The 18,229-nt window shown below is 43.7% G+C and overlaps 1 protein-coding gene and 1 long non-coding RNA gene across 2 annotated transcripts; one reads left to right on the plus strand and one right to left on the minus strand.

Moving 5' to 3' along the window:
* Positions 1–1,047: 1,047 nt before the first annotated feature.
* Positions 1,048–15,281, minus strand: LOC122167232. The gene is made up of 4 exons (XR_006170988.1): positions 15,198–15,281; positions 2,555–2,676; positions 1,607–1,816; positions 1,048–1,283 (listed from the first exon to the last, which is right to left on the minus strand). It is a non-coding gene; the product is annotated as an uncharacterized LOC122167232 (long non-coding RNA).
* Positions 3,525–18,213, plus strand: TNFRSF8 (TNF receptor superfamily member 8). Its single transcript, XM_042831678.1, has 10 exons — positions 3,525–3,664; positions 9,123–9,213; positions 10,713–10,835; positions 11,022–11,177; positions 11,276–11,369; positions 11,778–12,049; positions 12,253–12,363; positions 13,812–13,837; positions 14,228–14,435; positions 15,595–18,213. The coding sequence occupies exons 1-10, from the start codon at positions 3,581–3,583 to the stop codon at positions 15,834–15,836; spliced, it is 1,407 nt and encodes a 468-aa protein (XP_042687612.1). The 5' UTR covers positions 3,525–3,580; the 3' UTR covers positions 15,837–18,213.
* The last annotated feature ends 16 nt before the right edge of the window (positions 18,214–18,229 follow it).

An 18,229-nucleotide genomic window follows, 5' to 3' on the forward strand; every position in this document is an offset into this window, starting at 1 on the left:
TACAGATGTTGGCTGAAGCAGGACTTCTTGCAGAAAGACTCAAATCAGCTGAGGACATCCTTTTCCTCCCAGAAGAGAGAGGTTCTCTGCTTTCTGGAGTGCTCTTCCAACTTATGGCTCAGAGTCAGCAAGCAATTACTGGTAACAGCACTTCTGAACTTTCCTCATTGGGAATTGGCAGTTTTGGGTAGGTACTTTTTGACACTGTTCTTTGTAATAATAAAAAATAAACACATTATTCTTTGGGAACAAAGACCAGGATGCATCTCCTTCCGTTGGCTGTTCCTTAATTGCCAAGGAATTTTCTGTGTTCAGCAAGAGCAGCCGACTGAGGCAAAAGTCCCCAGTCACAAACAAACACAAACTGGTTGGTTCTCCTTATAGACTGCTGGTTTGCATGTGTGCGAAACTCTGTATAAAGCAAGGAAGTTAATTTCTTTTTCTATTACTTTTACTAGAGCACAGAAATGATGTGAAACTGCCTACTGAAGCTACTGTTGCAGAAGTGACTTGGGATTTCCCCTGTGTATTGGGATTTTATTATGATCCCACCTTATTATAACCCATTTTTTTCCTGCTGGGAACTCTTGTTTTAAGTCATTGCTATATTTAAACAAGTATATAACAGCCTGTGTACTTGTTGATCACAGTGGACAAATATATCAAGGTAAACTGGTAAATCACTGTAACTCCACAGGTCACGTTGTCAAGAGCTCCTGCACTGTATTTTTCCACACTTCAGTGTGTCTTGGTTAATGAGACATAATTAAGTGGATTGATGAGTATTTAATACAAAGAATATGTGGCACAAAGTAAGGATCAATGCAAGATAGGCGCAGAGGGATAGAATCTTGCAGATCTGTGGCATACTCAACATAAATGAGATACTGAATGTGTAACACTACTTATACAGGTTCAACTGCTGTCAGCTACAGCTTGTTCAGACTCCCATTGCTTGCCTACTAGGTGATGTTTCTCAGTGAGATCATGTTGCACCAGTATCACCCTTCCACCCACCCTCTTTGGGTTCTGAGTTCCTTCCAGAGAAGTTCAATGTGTTGACTTCACTTACAATACCTAAAAATATTAGGATCTTGAGTGTTCTCACTGCAGGTCGTACCTCTGTGTTACGCAGCATGCATCCCACCAAACATTCCCTTTCCTACTGCTGAGTTTCAGCGGAGTTTCAGCATCTGGTGTTGTTTCATCAAGCCGAGCAGCAAGATGTTGCAGTGCTTTTCATCAGTGCATTGTGGTGCTCTAAATAGCAGTGCTGACAGACACTGAAATACAGATTTTAGACAAGGTTATTTTGATGTGTCTTTTTCAATTCAGCGATCTCCTTTATGTGTCTAGTGATGCTGAGAGATGATATGTGGTTTTAGTCCCAGTTATGTGTTTAAGAGCACGAGGAGCTATGCTACCAGTGCATGTGAGACTAAAATCAGCCATCTCAACATTAGAAAATGCCATGAGAGCTTTTGTTCAAACGTGTGTGACTATGCTGCTTCTGTAGTATTCTCTCAGTGCTTCCTTCCCTCTGTTAGCACACAGAATGTGCTGAAAGAATGGCTTGGGTCTGAGTTAGAGACTTCTTGTGGCTTACCTCCATTACTTATGGTTCCATGTGCTCTTTTGCTCCACTTGTCCAGCGACACTGGAGGAACCTCTGACTTACAGGATCTTCTCTGAGCCCCTCAGCCCCATGCAGCACATGGAGATGAGCAGCACAGATCAGCTGCAGTGAAAATTAGCTAAATATTGGCTAAACTGCTGAAAGAGAAAACGCCAAGCAACTTTATCTTCAGTATTTCACCTACAACAAAAGGAGGTTTGATGTTAGGTGCATGTAATCAAATCAGCATTTCAATTAATAATAGCATGCTCATAGAGGCTTTTCCATTTATATGGTAGGCATCATCCCCTGACAGAAGAACAGAGAAATGGGGGTTGTTTGTTTGCTTCGATTTGTTCAATTCTATTATTATTTTGAACTTGCATGGAGGATTATTTTCTAGGAAACCCAGGCAATGTTTAGAGAATGGCAGCGTGGGTTTGTTTGAAAGCTGAGATGCTTCTGTGCCAGTTACTGATAGGGCTCCTGCTGGAAAGCCCCTATCACTGTGTTTGAGATCAAAACACACCAACTCTGAAATGAAAAACGTATTCAGTTTGGAACGTTGCTATTAAACACAGGCTCCTCACCTGCTTCTGGTGGCATTTGAGAAAGCACTTTTAAACTGTGAGCATTGCCTAACGGTGTATTACTGCACAAGATTAAGACATTTTCTAGCCTGTTATTTAATTAGGAAAAAGAAGAATGTGGTATTTGGGCATTCAAATGCTTAGCTGTCTCTAGACCTCAAAGAAAAGTTGGCTTTTCTAAAGAGCACTTAGGCATCAAGAAGTAAGCTGGTGAAGTGGTGAAAAGAGCATCTAAAAGTATATCTCAAGAACGCAGTATGCAATCTTCTGAAAATGACTATTTTGACTTCATAAGGTGGCGTTGTTGAGAAAGAAAGGGTTACAGCAGTGAGTTAGAGCTGATACGTACCTCATCCTTGGGTCCCTGTGGACGCTCTCATCTCTGCCTCTCAGTCTCGGTGGCAATGAGGTAGCTGGCAATGCAATCACCAGTTATCCTGCTTCGAATCTTTTCTTTCTTTTCTCTCTCTGCTGATAAGTGTGAAAAGAAGCACAGAAACATGGGTGTGAGAATACAAATTCTCATCGTTTTCCTGGGTGCCTCAGTGAGATTTTTCAAGGCAGTCTGCCTTTTTTTGAAGTGGGTAACTTTTACTTTTGATAAAACTTTCAGGGCAGATAAGAAGGCTGCAAGACTCCTTAAATAAACAGAAATCCTTCCATGCTACCAAACATTATCCAGAGCACCAAAACAAGTATACGTATGTAAGGGATAACTGGCAGCAGCAGGAACTGATTTCACGTGGGGTTGGAAGGAAGAAAGGATTCATGAGGATGCTCTACAATGTACTGGTGTTTAAATGGCACCATGCAGAAGCTAAAGGTGGTCACTCAGAGTTTTCACGCATTTGGTTCAACAGCAGTGACGTAGCTGTACTGAAACACTGCTTCTTATTGAGAAGTCTCTCAAGGATTGGTTGCTGCTCTGATAGTGGACAGGGCAGGGCTTGGACTCATGCCTGGACCAAAGCTTTGGGGAGTGCTCTGAGGACAGCCTACGATGCCTCAGATGAATAGGGGCAGTCTGCATTACTGCTCAGCCAGACACATCCTCGGGTAACAACCCTGATGCATGCATCTGACTCATAGAAACCCAACAGCTCGGGGAGTAGCATTTGAAGTGGTTTTGTTTTGTTCTTTTTTTTTTTTTTTAACTTTTCTTTTTTTGGGCAGCCCCCTCCTGCTTCCTTCCAAATTGTTTTCTCAGCCTGATTGAGTCTCAAATCTGTTGCCTTCATGTCTTGAACAGCTGGAGTGGCCCTGGACTTAGTGAGCAGACGCCGAGCGAGGTTGGACTGGACGCTGCGAGGATTCCAGACTTCAGGAGGAGCAACCTGGTTGTCTGACCTGCAATGCTGGAAGCTCAGGAAAGCTAATGCCACTGCAGATGGCTTCCTGCAGCCTAAGACTGAGACTGTGGCTCCTGCTGCTTCTCCAGGACATCCAGGGAGCCCCACAGGTAAGGGGGGGATCCTACAGCCCTGTAGGACCAAGGATCTGGCAGAGGGTTGGGGGCACCCTGGGCTGATTTTTTTTCCCCAGCAGTTGCATGCAGGGAGGTGAGCATCCACAGAAACAGGCTCTGTGATAACGGGTGATAAAAGGATAAAGCAGGGCTGTCACAAAGCAGCAGTTTGCCCTTTCTGGGAACTTTGCAGGCAGGACCAGCAGATATAGCTACGATTTGAGTCTTTTTTTATTTTTATTTTTTGGCATTGCACATCCCGGCTAGAAAATGAGGAAAGATTTCATTAGAATGTGGGACTGACCTCATTTACTTTGAATAAATCTCTCATTTTTGCCCAGAGAGCCAAATGCTCTGTGCCAGGCACATTCCTTACAGAACTTTGCTTGGGCTCGCTGTGCTGATGTGAGTCAGGTCTAGCAAAATGAAAGGTGTAAAGAGGCAAACGAAACAATAAAATACCTTCCTCTTTACATCCGCCCACCCCTTTGACACCGACTTTCCCATGAATGGGCTCTTTTCTGCATCAGAGCAACTCAGAATAAACACGGGGCGCTGCTCACACAAAGCTGTGGATGCAAGTCGGCTCCCAGCTCAAATCATATCATTGAGGCACTTGTGTGTTTGCTCCCCCCCTCCGCCCCATTTGCCCCCTCCTCACCACTGCATCGTGTGGCATTGAGCCCTCAGAGCCTGGCGTAAATCCAGGTAATTTCCCTGCCTGTCATTTAGGTACGCATGGAAAAAAAAAAAAAAAAGCCAACAACAAAACCCAAAGATCAGTCACAGAGGCTCTTTGCACAGGTAAGGTCAAATTGGTGGCTGATTGCCCGCTGGGTTGGGCCCTGAAACTGTGGTGGAAGTATTGGCATGTGCTCGTTTAAGATACCTGTCTGTAAATGAATGGTGCAGCACAGCACATGGGCTATTGGAGATTTTTAATAAGAAACTGCCTCTGATTAGATCTTTGAGCATAACCAAGTCCTCTACATAGAAGTTTGAAAAAGATCCTCATGGCTCTTACAGTAAGAGTAGGAGTTTGCCTAATGTCTTTAGCTGTAAATTCCCCTCCCACGTGGCAAGTTTGCTCTACCTCCCCCTGGTCCTTTCTGCCCTGCCATCATCTCCTTCCTGAAGTACACTGATCCTTCTTTTCTTCCCTAGGATCAGAATTTGCAGTCCTTACTCACTGAGGAGTTCTTAGGGGGGCATTCGGGTCAGCATATCAGGTCTGCTGAATGCCAGCTGCTTTAATTAGTTCTTGCTATTTGCCATCACTTTGGTCAGCCCACAAAATGAAGAGGACAGTAATGAATTCTGTTTTCTATTACTCATGGTCAGCATTCAGACTCGCTGCGAAATCATCAGTTACCTGGATTATGTCAACCTTGCTGAGTTTGGAGTTTGCTTTAATTTTCAGTTAGCTCTCATTAATAACAAGTGTGAAGCTTGACTACTTGAAATCCTTCATTATCAACTTTTTTTCGTGCTGACAGAATTTAGATAAAAGTTTGAAAAAGAGCTGGCTGTTTTGCTACAGTATTAGTCAGTTCTAGAACAGCCAATGCTGGTAGATTTTCTTTTCTCTCTCCTTTTTTTTTAACCATAATACACTTTCTTTCTGACTTACAGCTTATTTGTAGTAAGCTGACTTCTTGCTCTGCCTCACCATGGCTTTGTGAGCTCCAGAGACCATAAATAAATGAGTCAAACCTTGTCATGACTGAATTGCAGACTAGCCCGCTGAGTTCAGCGCCATCTTTGCAATGACTGTTATTTAAATTGGGATAGCAAATGTGATTGTGGAAATTGTCAAAAAGAAATGCTGAAAAACCCTAATGCTTTGTGTCAAATATGTTTAGTTCTTTGTTGTTGTTGTTTTCAAGTGGGCTTTCATTGTCAGCCCATTAAAGAAGGAAAAACCCAACACCAACATTGGCCTAGTAGGTCAATGAAATGACAAGGCCAAGGGATCCCAGGCCATCCCATTGTAGAGCAATCTGAGCATCTTACGCATGAATTGTGGTCTTCTCTTTCATAAGATGTAGAATCATAGAATCATTAAGGCTGGGAAAGACCCCTAAGGTCATCTTCCTGCTAAATCAGAAGCCTTTCTTTGCCTGTATGCATGGAATAGTGAAATTCAGCCTCTTATCTCCATCTACTTCAGTGGGACAACAGTACTAATGCTGCCTTGAAAAGTGACATTGTGCTGAAATTGTGAATTTTCCTGGCCAAATCTGCTGAGTCCTGTTTCTGTCTGTCATGAGATTCACACAAGAGAGTGGATAAGAAAAAGGAACAGTGAAAAGAGGAAAAGATTTTTTAAAAATGGAATATAACTCAGCAGGATTGCTATGTTTCAGTCTGTTTCTTAACATTTGTTTATTCTGTAAAATTTATTGGAGATCTTGATGAAGAAAAGCTGTGTGGTTGTTGCAGATAAACATGATTTACATCACACTCTTCAGTGCTTCTTAAGGTATTCCAGAAGGAGGAGGGAATCCTTCCCACAATATAAGCAGGAAGAGGCAAAAATATGAATCTTTCTTACTGGCTAATTGACCATTCCTGTAAGTGCTCTGGAGCAAGGAGAAATAGCACCAGAAATACATTAGAAATGTCCTAAAGCTGAGATTTTTGGCAACAAAAGCAGGAAGAACACAAATGCTCTTCCTTCCTGCTGCCTTCTTCCTGAGCTCTCCTATGATAAAGCACTGCTTTTTCCATGAGTTCTTTCCTTTTCCCCCCTCACTGCCCCCCTGATCCCTTCCCTTCTTTTGGGTGATGCCCATTCTGATTCAGGCATGGTAGGGGGGGCATTTTTCTTTAAAATCTTCCTCTCTTGTCTATCATCAGCCCAGACACGATTCTGGATAGCAGGGCTCCATCAGCTGGTGGTAGCACAACTCAGGGCTCAGCCTGCATCGATGCTGGGGAGGCGAACACTGCTACCACTGCTGGGAGTTTTGCTCAGAATTTCCCTTGTTTAAACAGAACCAATCTGTGCTGTCACCAGATTCCTTTATAACCACAACGTAATGAGACAATTAGCTTTCCCTCTGCCTTTTCTGATTACAGTGTGATATCCTCCTGACCAAAGTGCTTATGGAAGACTTAGAGGCATTCTGAGCCCTGGGCTGTTCACCTCTGCCATTTCTTCAGTGTGTGTTCTTTGCCTTCGGGCAATGATTTATTTCATTCTCCCGCAAACCCACAGGAGTCTGGGGCAAGGGTTGGTCTTAAAGCAAGGCTTTTTATTCCATGTGATGCATGAAGGTTTGAAATTGATCTTAGAAAAACCCTTCTGTGTGTTGGGAAGGAGACCCAGTACCATTTGTAGTGATGGGTACCTTTCCACACTGCCGTTTTTGCCTGTTTAAATCATGTTGGGCATTTAAGCTAGGTGTATGGGAGCTTGGTTAATAGACAGCATGCTGTCTGCAAATAGCCAGCCTTTCTGCTTAGGGTTATTATTATTTTTTCTTTTGTAGCTTTATGGTTTAGAGATGAAAAATAAAGGTAACAATGAGCCGATGACTGATGTCACCAGTTGTCACACACCCAATCTATCACTGAAAAGGTCTACAGTGAGTTGGGAGGGACCCTAAAGGCCGTCAGGTCCAACCCTGCACTGAGCAGGGACACCCACAGCTCCATCAGTGCTCAGAGCCCCATTCCCTGACCTTGGGTGTCTGCACCTCCTCTCTGGGCAATCTATGCAGTGCCTCACTGCCTTCATTGCCTGTAGGGCGCCGTTGGCTGTAGGATGCAGCTGCCCTCTTGTGGAAGGAGAAAAGTGCTGAGTGCTTTCTCTCACGTGCATCGTTGCCTGATTTGTGCACTATTTATGTGTGGTTGCCTCAGTAAATTATCACAGCACTGGCACCAGGGGAAATTCATAAGTAGGATTTGCCACGCTGTAACTAAGAGGAGGATCTGGTCCTTAGCACAGGATTTCAATGTTTTAGACAGACAAGATCACATTTTGATAAGTAGCTCTTCCATCATGCTTGTAGGCAGACCCTATTCTTTTGTTTAAACCCCAAACAGGCAATTCTATAAGCTCTGTATTTATGTGCTGCGTATTTCATTCAAGATCCCTGTTCCTGCTGTGATTTAACATTCAACATCTTTTGAAGTCAGCGTTGGTTTTTAGAACAGCCAGAAAGAGAAGATCAGGTTTTTGTGGTGACATCTGCTAGGTCTTGAAGAGGAACTGATTCAAGATGACTGAGGTATAGCAGGATGCTGTTGTTGCCTGAATTTTCTTTATAAAAGGAATCCACCTTATCAGTCACTCCACTTTTTACATCTCTGGAATGACTCCTCGATCACTCTGTGTCCAAACACATCGTGCCATTTCCTGATATTGCCAATAGCTGTAATTTCTTTTTAAGGCTGGTAGGAAATGCAGAAGGTGGGACCACTGCAGAATAATTTTTCTAAGCTAACATTAGAACTGTTGCGGCTTTTATTTTAAGTCTTGGTCATATGATCATATCAAGGCTTATTAATGAAAACCTTCACTCAGTAAAAGAGATGGGTTTAGTTATTTGAATGTGTAGTACTTGCAGCTTTCATTTCAAGGCAGAGCACGCTTGTTCTCACTGTAGGATTTGTCCCCAGGTTAAAAGCAAAACAATTTGTTGGTTTGCATGCCTTTAGGTTGCTAAATTCAAGTGTTTTGAGGAGTAAATAACTGAACAGGAAGATTGGCTTGCTGCATTGATGAATGGTGTGAAGGTGAGCATGAGCAGAGTGAAAAAAAAACAAAGCAAACTACAGAAGAGCAGCTTCAGAATGGGATAACAAGGGTTAACAAGGGGCACAGGATACAGAGAACCAGTATACAAGCAGCTGTACACTTACAGAATTAGCTTGGTGGATTACAGCCCATTTGGCAAGCCTTAGATGATGTTGACTATGGCACTACTTCCAGTGCCAGTGTATACAGAGCTGGAAAGCTACCAGAGGTATTCAGGGATTCTGTTTGTATTATTTTTCTTAAAATTCCTTTCCTGAAGAAAAGATGGGAGCATTTTAAGAGCAGGTATTTATGGTGTTGTTTTTTTTCTGGAGCATTTGGCTGAAAAGCACTTTTATGGAGCAGTGCCACTCCTCTCTGCAACATATGGAGCCAGGAGCTCATTTCTTTGTGATCTGAAATGCTTGCTGGAAGGATGGGGCTGCAATATTCCTTTTAGGTATTTAAAACACTTTCAGAGAAAAGAGCGAAGATATACACCGAATGATTGCTAAATATACTGAATATTCCAATCTTTGCTGAAGTTTGAGGGCAGTGGTTGTCTGGTTGCTTTTGAAAACGTTTGGACCTTCAAAAACCTGTAGACTTTATCATTTGTAACCACCATCACCAGAGACAGATGCTGGGATCTGCCCTCACAGAGCCCTAATTGTTCTCTAATTGTGTCTTTGCTTCAATTTTTAGCCACCATTCACCTCATCTCATTCCTGTGACACACTCAAGAATTGGTTCTATGATGAAACATTAGGAAGGTGCTGTTACCAGTGTCCTTCAGGTCAGTATGTTGGTGCTTCACAGGCCTTTCTCACAGGTTGTGTACAAACCATGTGTATCACAGAACTGCTTTTTGACCCTGCAGAAAAGTCCAATTTCACAGAGGACAGTGCTGGTGTAGATCCAGATGTGAATTTGTTCTCTCCTTCCTGCCCTGTTGGGTCTGCCTGCAAACTGCCTTTAAATTGCAAACAAGATAGCTTGCTAGAATTTGGTCTGTGTTTTTTATTGGCTGTTTTGACACTCAAATGTAACCAGAATTAGGCAGGTCCAACAACTAATTTCTGCTTGCCCCAGGATATGAAGCAGCGCAGTGATTTTAGCTTCTGATCAAAGGCACGAAGTATTAAATGATGGTGCAGAAAATCTGTCATTGTGCTCATAGTCAAAACAGTTCAGAAAGCATCTCACGTGAGAAGTGGAATATCCACGTGGCAGGGAACAGAGAGAACTTCACCTGCAGCTGTGACTCAGGGGTGGATGAGGTCAGAAGAATGAAACGCATCTATGAGATAAGAGCTCTGGAAATGTCTGTAGCTCCCCCTCGATGGACGGGGCATTTTATGGCACTGCACCATCACCTCTCTTTTCTGTTACAACTGTGCCCTCCTCTCTCTCTCTCTTCTTTATTTCTCACATATTTCTCTCTTTTCTTTCTTTTTTTTTTTCAGAAGGGAAATTTTTGACATTTGTTTGTGCTATAAAGAGAAGGTTGGTGCTTGGTTACTAGCATTTGCATGTAGTTACATCAGAGATTTCCTGTACTGCTTCGGTGCACTCCACCAGAATCATTCAGAAAATGGATGAGTAAGCAAGACCAAGGGATGGAGAAACTGCCCCTGTAGAAGAAGAAAAGGGGCAGAGATTCTGGGCCACTCCCAGGGAAAGAAGCTCTTTTCTCCTTCAAAAACTCCCACTATGATGGATGCCATACTGGGTCTTGTGAAAAGCAGAGGTGTAGTTTGCAGCTAGCTGTTATGACCCACAGTTCTCATACATTTCACTTCTGCAATCAGCTCCAGCTTTCAAAAGAACAGTCTTAGAAAAGCAGTTTTGAGCAGGTGGGAGTGATGTGGTTAGGGCTTGTCTGGTAGTATTTATAGGGCCAAATGGGAAGTGGCTGTTTTGACTTATGCTCCTACCCTGTGCTTGCCAAAATGAATAGTGGGTGAGTGATTTTCCTGCTAGGTCTCCCATTCCTACAATTAACCCTTTGTGGTTGGCTGATGTGGATTGGTGCTGAAACTGAGATTCATTTTTCTCCTGTTTGTCACCTGTTAAGCATTCAGCTCAGTCTTTATGTTGTTTTAGCTTTTCCTTCTGCAGCTGCCATCATTCCTTACTGTCTGGTGACTGTTTCCTCCTGCTGGCAAGGCCACCAGCTCACAGCTAACTGCTGTGCCTGCCAGCTCCTTTGGCTTTGAGGCTGACAATGCTTCAAGATGGCTTTCTCCTCTATTTTGGAGCAGTTATCTCCACATTTTGGCTTTCTTTCTCCAGGTTATGCTAAAAAGAAATCATGTCCCGTGGATCCAGATGAAGATTGCATGAGATGTGGACCTGAGCAATACCTGAACGAATCCCCAAAGCCACGATGTGATGCTTGTGTCTTATGCACCAAAGGTAACTGGTTTGCTGTTACCACCTACAGGCTTCTCCAGTTGTTCACGACTTAAAGTGCTGTTGCAAAGAGTGCCAGCAGCCCATTCTGCTTCCCAAGCCTTTGCCCTGGTGTTGCTCAGCTTTGACCCCTGCTTTGCCTCTTGCTCGCAGTGATCCTTTGTTACTCCATCTGTTTCTTCCCTGCAGAATTTGACCTTGTGGAGAAAGCTCCCTGCTCCTTCAATTCCAGCCGGGTGTGTGAGTGCCGACCAGGGATGTTTTGCCAGACTGCTGCTAAGTACACCTGCATGAGATGCCAGCAGCACACTGCTTGCAAGCCTGGTTTTGGAGTCAAGATCAGAGGTAGGAATTCCTCCTTATTTTATCTTTTCTGATCATGGCCGTAGGCTTGGAGTTGATTCATTTTGATCAGTCCATCCGCTGTCATTGCTTTTATTCAGGCACCTCAAAGACTGATGTTTCATGTGAAGAATGCCCTCCTGGGACCTTCTCTGACCAAAGCTCCAGCACTGACATCTGCAGACCCCACACAGAGTAAGTCCATAGTGTTTCAGAGTGACAAACCAATTGGTTAAAGCTAATAGAGGACCCAAAGGGATCTTTGCTTTGTGCCAGAAGTGACAAATTTATCTCAGAGGCAATGGGACAGCTTGGAGCCTTTGTGCTGTTGCACAGCTCTGTGCTGGCAGGAGGAAGGGATCTCTCTTGCCTCAGTTTCAGTTCACTGAGTGCAGTGGGATTCCGTGTGTGTGTGAGTTTGCATCTGGGTCAAGAATCAGTGCCACAGGGGTGAGCAGCAGGTTAATGACTTTCTGACTAAAACCAGTTAATGCATGTGGTATAATCATGACCAAAAAGGACGTATGCCACCTGGAAAATCTTACAGTGTGTCATGTCATTTCCTCCTGGCACTGATGCACTGCTCTCTCTTTTGTTCCCTAGCTGTGCCAAGTTGAACAAAGTAGCACAAGGCAAAGGAAATGCCACCCATGATCAGGTTTGCGTGGATCGATTGCCCTCCTACCTCACCCCAGACACTTCCTCCATCAGAATCAGCAACGAAACAAATGACTCTGACGTACTGAAGCTTCCGGCAAACCTGGTGACCCTTGCTAGTGTCCTTTCAAGTGCCACAACCAAAATTCCCAGTTCAACTCCCAAGGAGAAAGCCAGCACTTCTCCCACCTCAGACAAGGGAGAGACAACAACAAGAGGTCAGAAAGGATTTATTCTATCTATTATAGATTTTTATTGTATAAAAGGACACGTTTTATTCAGATTTATCTTTAGTGAAAGTAGTACGTGAGCTTCCTGCTTAACCCCTACAATTTGTGAAATGATGTCGGGCAAACAGATTACTGATCCTTCTGCCTTTTCTTGGTCTCTTTGTTCTCCCTTTCCTCCTCCTGTGCTGCAGGTCTTGTTTTCTGGGGAGTGGTTCTCTCTGTGATGGTGCTACCTGTGGGCATGCTGTCATTTTGGCAATGGAAGGCCTGCAAGAAACGGATCCTCATCCTCAAAAAAAAACGTGAGTTTTAAAACTGTGGTACAGAACATGCTGCTTAATCTTCCCACCTGGGAATTACAGCATCCTAAAATGCTACAGAGGACAGGAGGGGAGATGATACTTCCTAATGCCTGGTGAAGACAGGTCAGTTAAGGGTTCTAGGCAAGCTGCTCTCCATCGTGTTGGAGAATATTCTCAAAGAGTCATAGTTGGGTTGGAAGGGAATTCAAAGATCATCCAGTTCCAATCTCTGCTCTGTGCTGGTTCCCAACCACTAAATGAGGCACTGGATCAGGCTGCCCAGGGCCACCTCTGATTAAAGTAGCTGTGAATGTATGGAGGAAGATGCTACAGATGGGAGGTGGTGACCTTTTAGCTTTAGTTTTTGGAACTTGTCAGTCCTCTGCAGGCTGGTAAGGCTGTGGATGTGACAAGCCGCTAGATGGCTCTTCCTCCCCACTGCATGGGCACTACTGGGTGATGCGTCCAGCAGGGAGGCTGCTGGAAAAATGCACAGCTCACTTCTGAGCACTCAGATCTGGGAAATGTGTTCCAAAAAAAAAAAAAACAAAAAAACAAAGCAGAAGTGGATGTTCGCCATAGCAACCCATACAGATCCCCTACAGTGCATACATTCTGCTCAGCTAACTAGCATCTCCACTGACTGCTCTGTTCTGTTGCGGTGGATGTTTCTGACTGCACTGCATCGGAGCATTTCTGCTTATTTACTCAGGAATATGACTTAACACTTCTCATGTGAGCTCAATTTTCTCAAAATGGAATTTTTCCTTCCTCACGTGGTTTACACGATAAACAAAAATGTTACTGTGCATCATTGTAGTGCTGACATATTGAAGGTAACGATGGCTGTGCGTCAGAATGAAACTAGATAGGAGGCATCTAGCTTTGTATAGAATCATGAGATCACAGAGTGGCTGGGTTGGAAGGGACCTTAAAGCCCATCCAGCCCCAGCTGCTGCCATGGGCTGAGTGCCCCCCACCAGCTCAGGCTGCTCAGTGCCCATCCATGGCCTTGGACACCTCCAGGGATGGGACACCCACACCTCTCTACGCACCCCCAGTGTTCCTTTCCTCCATCCTTGCATATTATTATTGTTTTTTGATAAATAAACTTTGATAAGAGAGTCTTCTGCTGATTTGGAAGGCTTAATCAGTTCATCATGTGATTAGATGTGATTAGATGAATGCTGGTTTTGGTGTGTGGAAAGCAATGGGTGTGGGCACAGAGGGCTCTGGGGAGAGCAGGATCTCACATGCTTGGCAGCAATGTGTCCCTGGATCACCTCAGCCCTTCAAGGAAGTGTGAGGTCAGTGGTAAGGAGAGCATAATGCAGGTGAGTGGGGCTGTAGAGTAGTCTAGGACATGGGTGGGTGATATTTCAAAGCAATTAATATTCCTGTGATTACTATGAATTCTTTTCTGACAAATCTTCGTCTTTCCATTACAGGTTCTGATCTAGTGGACAAATATGCAGTAAGTGTCAACCATATTCCAAAACAGGTCAATTTCCATTCCAGTGTAAATAATTAACGATCTTTTTCAGTGTCCTGTTAAAAAGTGCTGGCCTTTTTATTTGGAATTGTAATCCACGATCGTTGAGGTGCAGAGATGAGACAAATTAGGAACTGCCACTTTCATGTCTTGGGCTATGTTCAAATGTGGCCTTAAGGAATACAGGAACGCAACTCAAGGGAACTTAAGTTCCTAGATCTGCTGGGCACTTTGCTTTTTTTCAGTCCCCGTTGACAGTGGTGCTGTTCTTTTATTTCTGCCTGCCACAGAAATCTTCTGTCGACCTCTTGCAATCTTCACTGTGTTGTTTTTGCACTGACTCTTCTTCCGCTCTCCTCTTTGTGTTGGCAGAAGATCACACTGACCACTGACAAATGTCCAGAAGAGGAGGAGTTCACTGATAGAACCCTTCCTTTGGAAACCAACAACAACTTGATCTCCAGTGCTGAAAAAGCAGGCAATCCTGTTCTGAGTCTGACTGAAGTGACGCAGAGCAATGGAAAAGCCCCAGACTGCCCCATTGATTCTCAAGTGAGAGACCACACAAATAATCAAATCGGTGAGTCTTGAGTTATTTTCATTTTTTTTTACCTTGTCATTTTTTCAACCCTGGGCATAGAATATCATCCTGAAATTATTGGCAAGCTGGAAAAGTATTTAGAATTTCTAACAGAGATGGCCGTGGCCTCTTGACTTTGTACTGTAATCAAGTTGGTTTGTATTGTTATTATTGTCATTATTTTTCTGCATCAGTCAAATCCAAAGACTTAAAAACAGCTAAACTGATCCAGAACTGTTTTCTTAAGGCTGCTGGAAACCAGTTCTGCTTTTCTGGGAGGCAAAAGACAAAGCACAGAAAAAAACAAGGAAAAGCAGAAGCAGAAAATGCATCTTCTGTTCTCACTGCTGCAGACCAACAAGGATTTCTGTTACCCCAACTAACTCAAAGAACAGGCTTTTGCAAAATGCTTACTCCCTGTGTGGGGTGGGAGAAAGCTGTAGAGGGACAGTCGAAAGAAATGAACAGCAGAACTCACTACCATTCCCTGCTCCTGTTCCAGTCCTCTCTGTGTTGCTTATGAAGATGCTTTTCTTGTCAGAATGGGCTCAAATCACAAAGAAACGTGGGCATGCAAAGCCAAAACTTGTTTGCTAGCCTGTAAAATACTGGAACGTAGCCATGTTAGAATGGCATAGATTGGAAGAGACCTTAATGCCCACCCAGCCCCAACCCCTGCTGTGGGCTGGTTGCCACCCAGGGCAGCTCTTTCTCTAACTTAGATTTAAACCACTGTGTTAGTTTTCTGAATTAGGTACTTACTTCATGACAGTGCAAAGCAGGGGAGGAAGGAGGCCTGTCTTCTGCAGAAGAGGTTAACCAGGATCCCAGAAGGCACTCATGGGGCCTGTGGAAGGTACTTAGGTTGTAGATAAGCTTGCCATGGGCTGTGGCTGTGCTTGATGATAAGAAGGAAGGTGGAAGCTCTCGGTAGTTCTCATTCCAAGCTGCCAAAAGAGCAACACCCTTTGGTTAGTTGTTGGGAAATAGCTTTTCAACTGTCCCTGTGAGAGGTTTGATCTGCATGTGTCTGACTAAAAAAAGGAGAAAATAAAAACTGAATACCAAGTCAAAGTTTTGCACGACAAAGAGCCGTCTCCAAGAACAGCAGTACTGTTGCCCGTGCTCAGCATTACTTCTCTTTTTTTTCCTTTCTCAGGAAAAATATTCATCATGAACGCCGATACTGTTATTGTGGGGTCTTCAAAAACGCCTGGTATCAAAAACTGTACTGCTAGGGGATGTGAAAGTGATGTTGATATCCAGGAAAAGATAGAAGAGGAGCTGCCAGTGCACTATCCAGAGCAGGAGACAGAGGTCTTTCCAGGGAATGATGTCATGATTCCTGTGGAAGAGGAAGGAAAGGAATTCCATCACCCCACCACAGCCACTGAAAAGTGATGGCCAGCTGAGAAGGTGTGTGAAGCTATGAAAACATCCAGTGTGACACTAAGCCTGAATCTACACTGAGGGAGGTGAACCCAGAGTTTCTTACACAACCTGAAAACTAAAGCGCCAAAAACATTCAACTTATTTCATCCAACCAACGAGAGGATCATCCAAACCACTGGTTGACATCAAATCTTTTCCTTGCTCTCCCCAGTATCACACTGGAAACAAACTGGAATCAAAGTTACAGAATTCAGAGGACGTGTGGATGCGAACTCCAGTTACACAGTTTGCTTTCTCTGCATGAAGGGATGGAATTAAAATGGTTATTCCTTTTAGCTCTGAAAACTCTGGATGGAATTCTGAGTTAACCTTGAGACCCAGCCATGTTTCACATTTGTTCTCCATTGTACTTCAGACCAATCCTTCTGTTTGTTTTTAAGCCTGATTCACGTTTCTTCAATTCTTGAGGTCCCTTCCCAAGCCATTCTGTGATTATGAAATCATTCCTAAGTGCAGAAAACATCCTCTTCTGATTGAAGTCAGACTGGCTGAACGTTTGGATGTCGAATGAACTATGGGTGAAGGGCAATGCAGACTGCAAAGGGGAAAAGAAGAACTGGGTTTCTACAAAAAACAAAATAATAGGCACAGCAATAATTTCCTTGAGTTGTTAATATCTGCTTGTTTTAGAAGAATTGTTCGTGTTCATCACAGTGACACTGATTTGCATGTCTGTTCCTCAGAAATAATTCTGTTTGGTTTTGTGGTCAGCTGCCCCGTGTTACGCAGTTTCAGGTCTTTTAATGCTGCATGTTTGATAACTGTAAATGCTGTGGTGCTGACTGCTTTTGTGCAGGAGCACGGAAAATGAACAGGGTGACAAAGTGTGCCTTAAGGGTCAGAAAAAAAGGAACCACAAAAAGAATTTCTTTGTAGTTTTATCCTGGACAGAGGTCTGTGATAACAGCAGTGCAACTTCAGCGTCTTGTCTGAGAGCCTACAAAAGGAATAGAGAAGCACAAAATCACCTCCTCAGGCCAGGCTCACCGTGCAAGTTGCCTAATATTTTATCTCTGTGCTATTTAGGGAGAGCGCGTAAGTGCAGTTAATATCTGCTCTTGTCATGCCTCCTAATTCTGCAGCATCAGCTGTAACTGGACCGAGAACATTGAAGTTTGACTCAGCCTTTAGTGTTCTTGTTGCCATTGCTTGGTGTTTTAAATCTCTTTTGAGTTTCCTGGTATAATCTTCCTCCACAACTACCCCGTGACAGCAGATTACTGACAGTTACCTCTCACTGTGTAAAGGAGTACTTAGATACTGCTTTTAAGCTGACTTCTGACTGACTGCAGTGAGTGTCACTAGTTCCTGTGTTACAGAATGTAATGGAACGCTGACTTGCCTCAATGATTCTTGCCTGTCTCCTCCCCATTCCTATCACTTTATATTTCTTATCTCAGTCACTTCATTGCCTCGGTCATTTTAGTTGGCCTCATCCTTATCTTCTTTCACCTCACTGTGGACTGCTGGAGATGTGGAGACCTGAACCATACATTTAAGAAGAGGAGATACATATTTGTTGTTGTTCATAGAATCATAGAATTGGGTTGAAAAGGACCTCAAAGATCATCTAGTTTCAAATCCCCTGCCGTGGGCAGGGTTACCAACCACCAGACCAGGCTGCCCAGAGTTGTTGTCCTTGCACAGGTGACTTCAGAAGATCATCCAAGACAGGGAAGTATAGGATAAGGGGGAATGGTTCAAAGTCAAAAGAGAGAGGAGATTTAGGTTGGATATTAGGATGAAATTCTTTACTAAGGGGGCAGTGAGGCTCTGGCATTGCAGCCCAGAGATGCCCCATCCCTGCAGGTGCCCTGAGTAGCCTCAGTTGGTGGTGGGATCTGAAACTCTGTGATCTTTAAGGTCCCTTCTAAGCTGTGTCATTCTATGATTTTCTAAGTTAAATCATCCTATGATTTTTCTAAGCTTCTGCATGAAACTGCCCCCAGCACCGATTCCTATGACCCCACTGCCACCTGTTCTCTATCCTGAAAGATGACTGTTGTGCCGTGCTCTTTCCTTCCTGCTTTTTGAACAGCTCTGACTTTCCTGTCCCGTAATCTTTTGGGAAATCCTTAAACTGCCCTTTCCTAAGCTGACTCTAGGATGACTTAGTTTTATTAATGACCTTTAGGTATGGAGCCTCTTTGGCTTTATGAAAATCTTCATGTATTACACTGGATGTCCTTCATCCATTCAACCTGAGCCATCATCCATTCAACCTGAGCCTTCATCCATTCAACCTGAGCCTTCATCCATTCAACCATATAAGAGAATGTATGTTACGCAGATTTTGTGACTGAAGAAATAAATCACAAGAAATTGATGCTTTCTTGGGCCCA

Source organism: Centrocercus urophasianus, unplaced genomic scaffold (assembly GCF_019232065.1).
Source record: "Centrocercus urophasianus isolate 14NV4802_14NV808 unplaced genomic scaffold, USGS_Curo_1.0 seq_36, whole genome shotgun sequence".
NCBI lineage: Eukaryota > Metazoa > Chordata > Aves > Galliformes > Phasianidae > Centrocercus > Centrocercus urophasianus.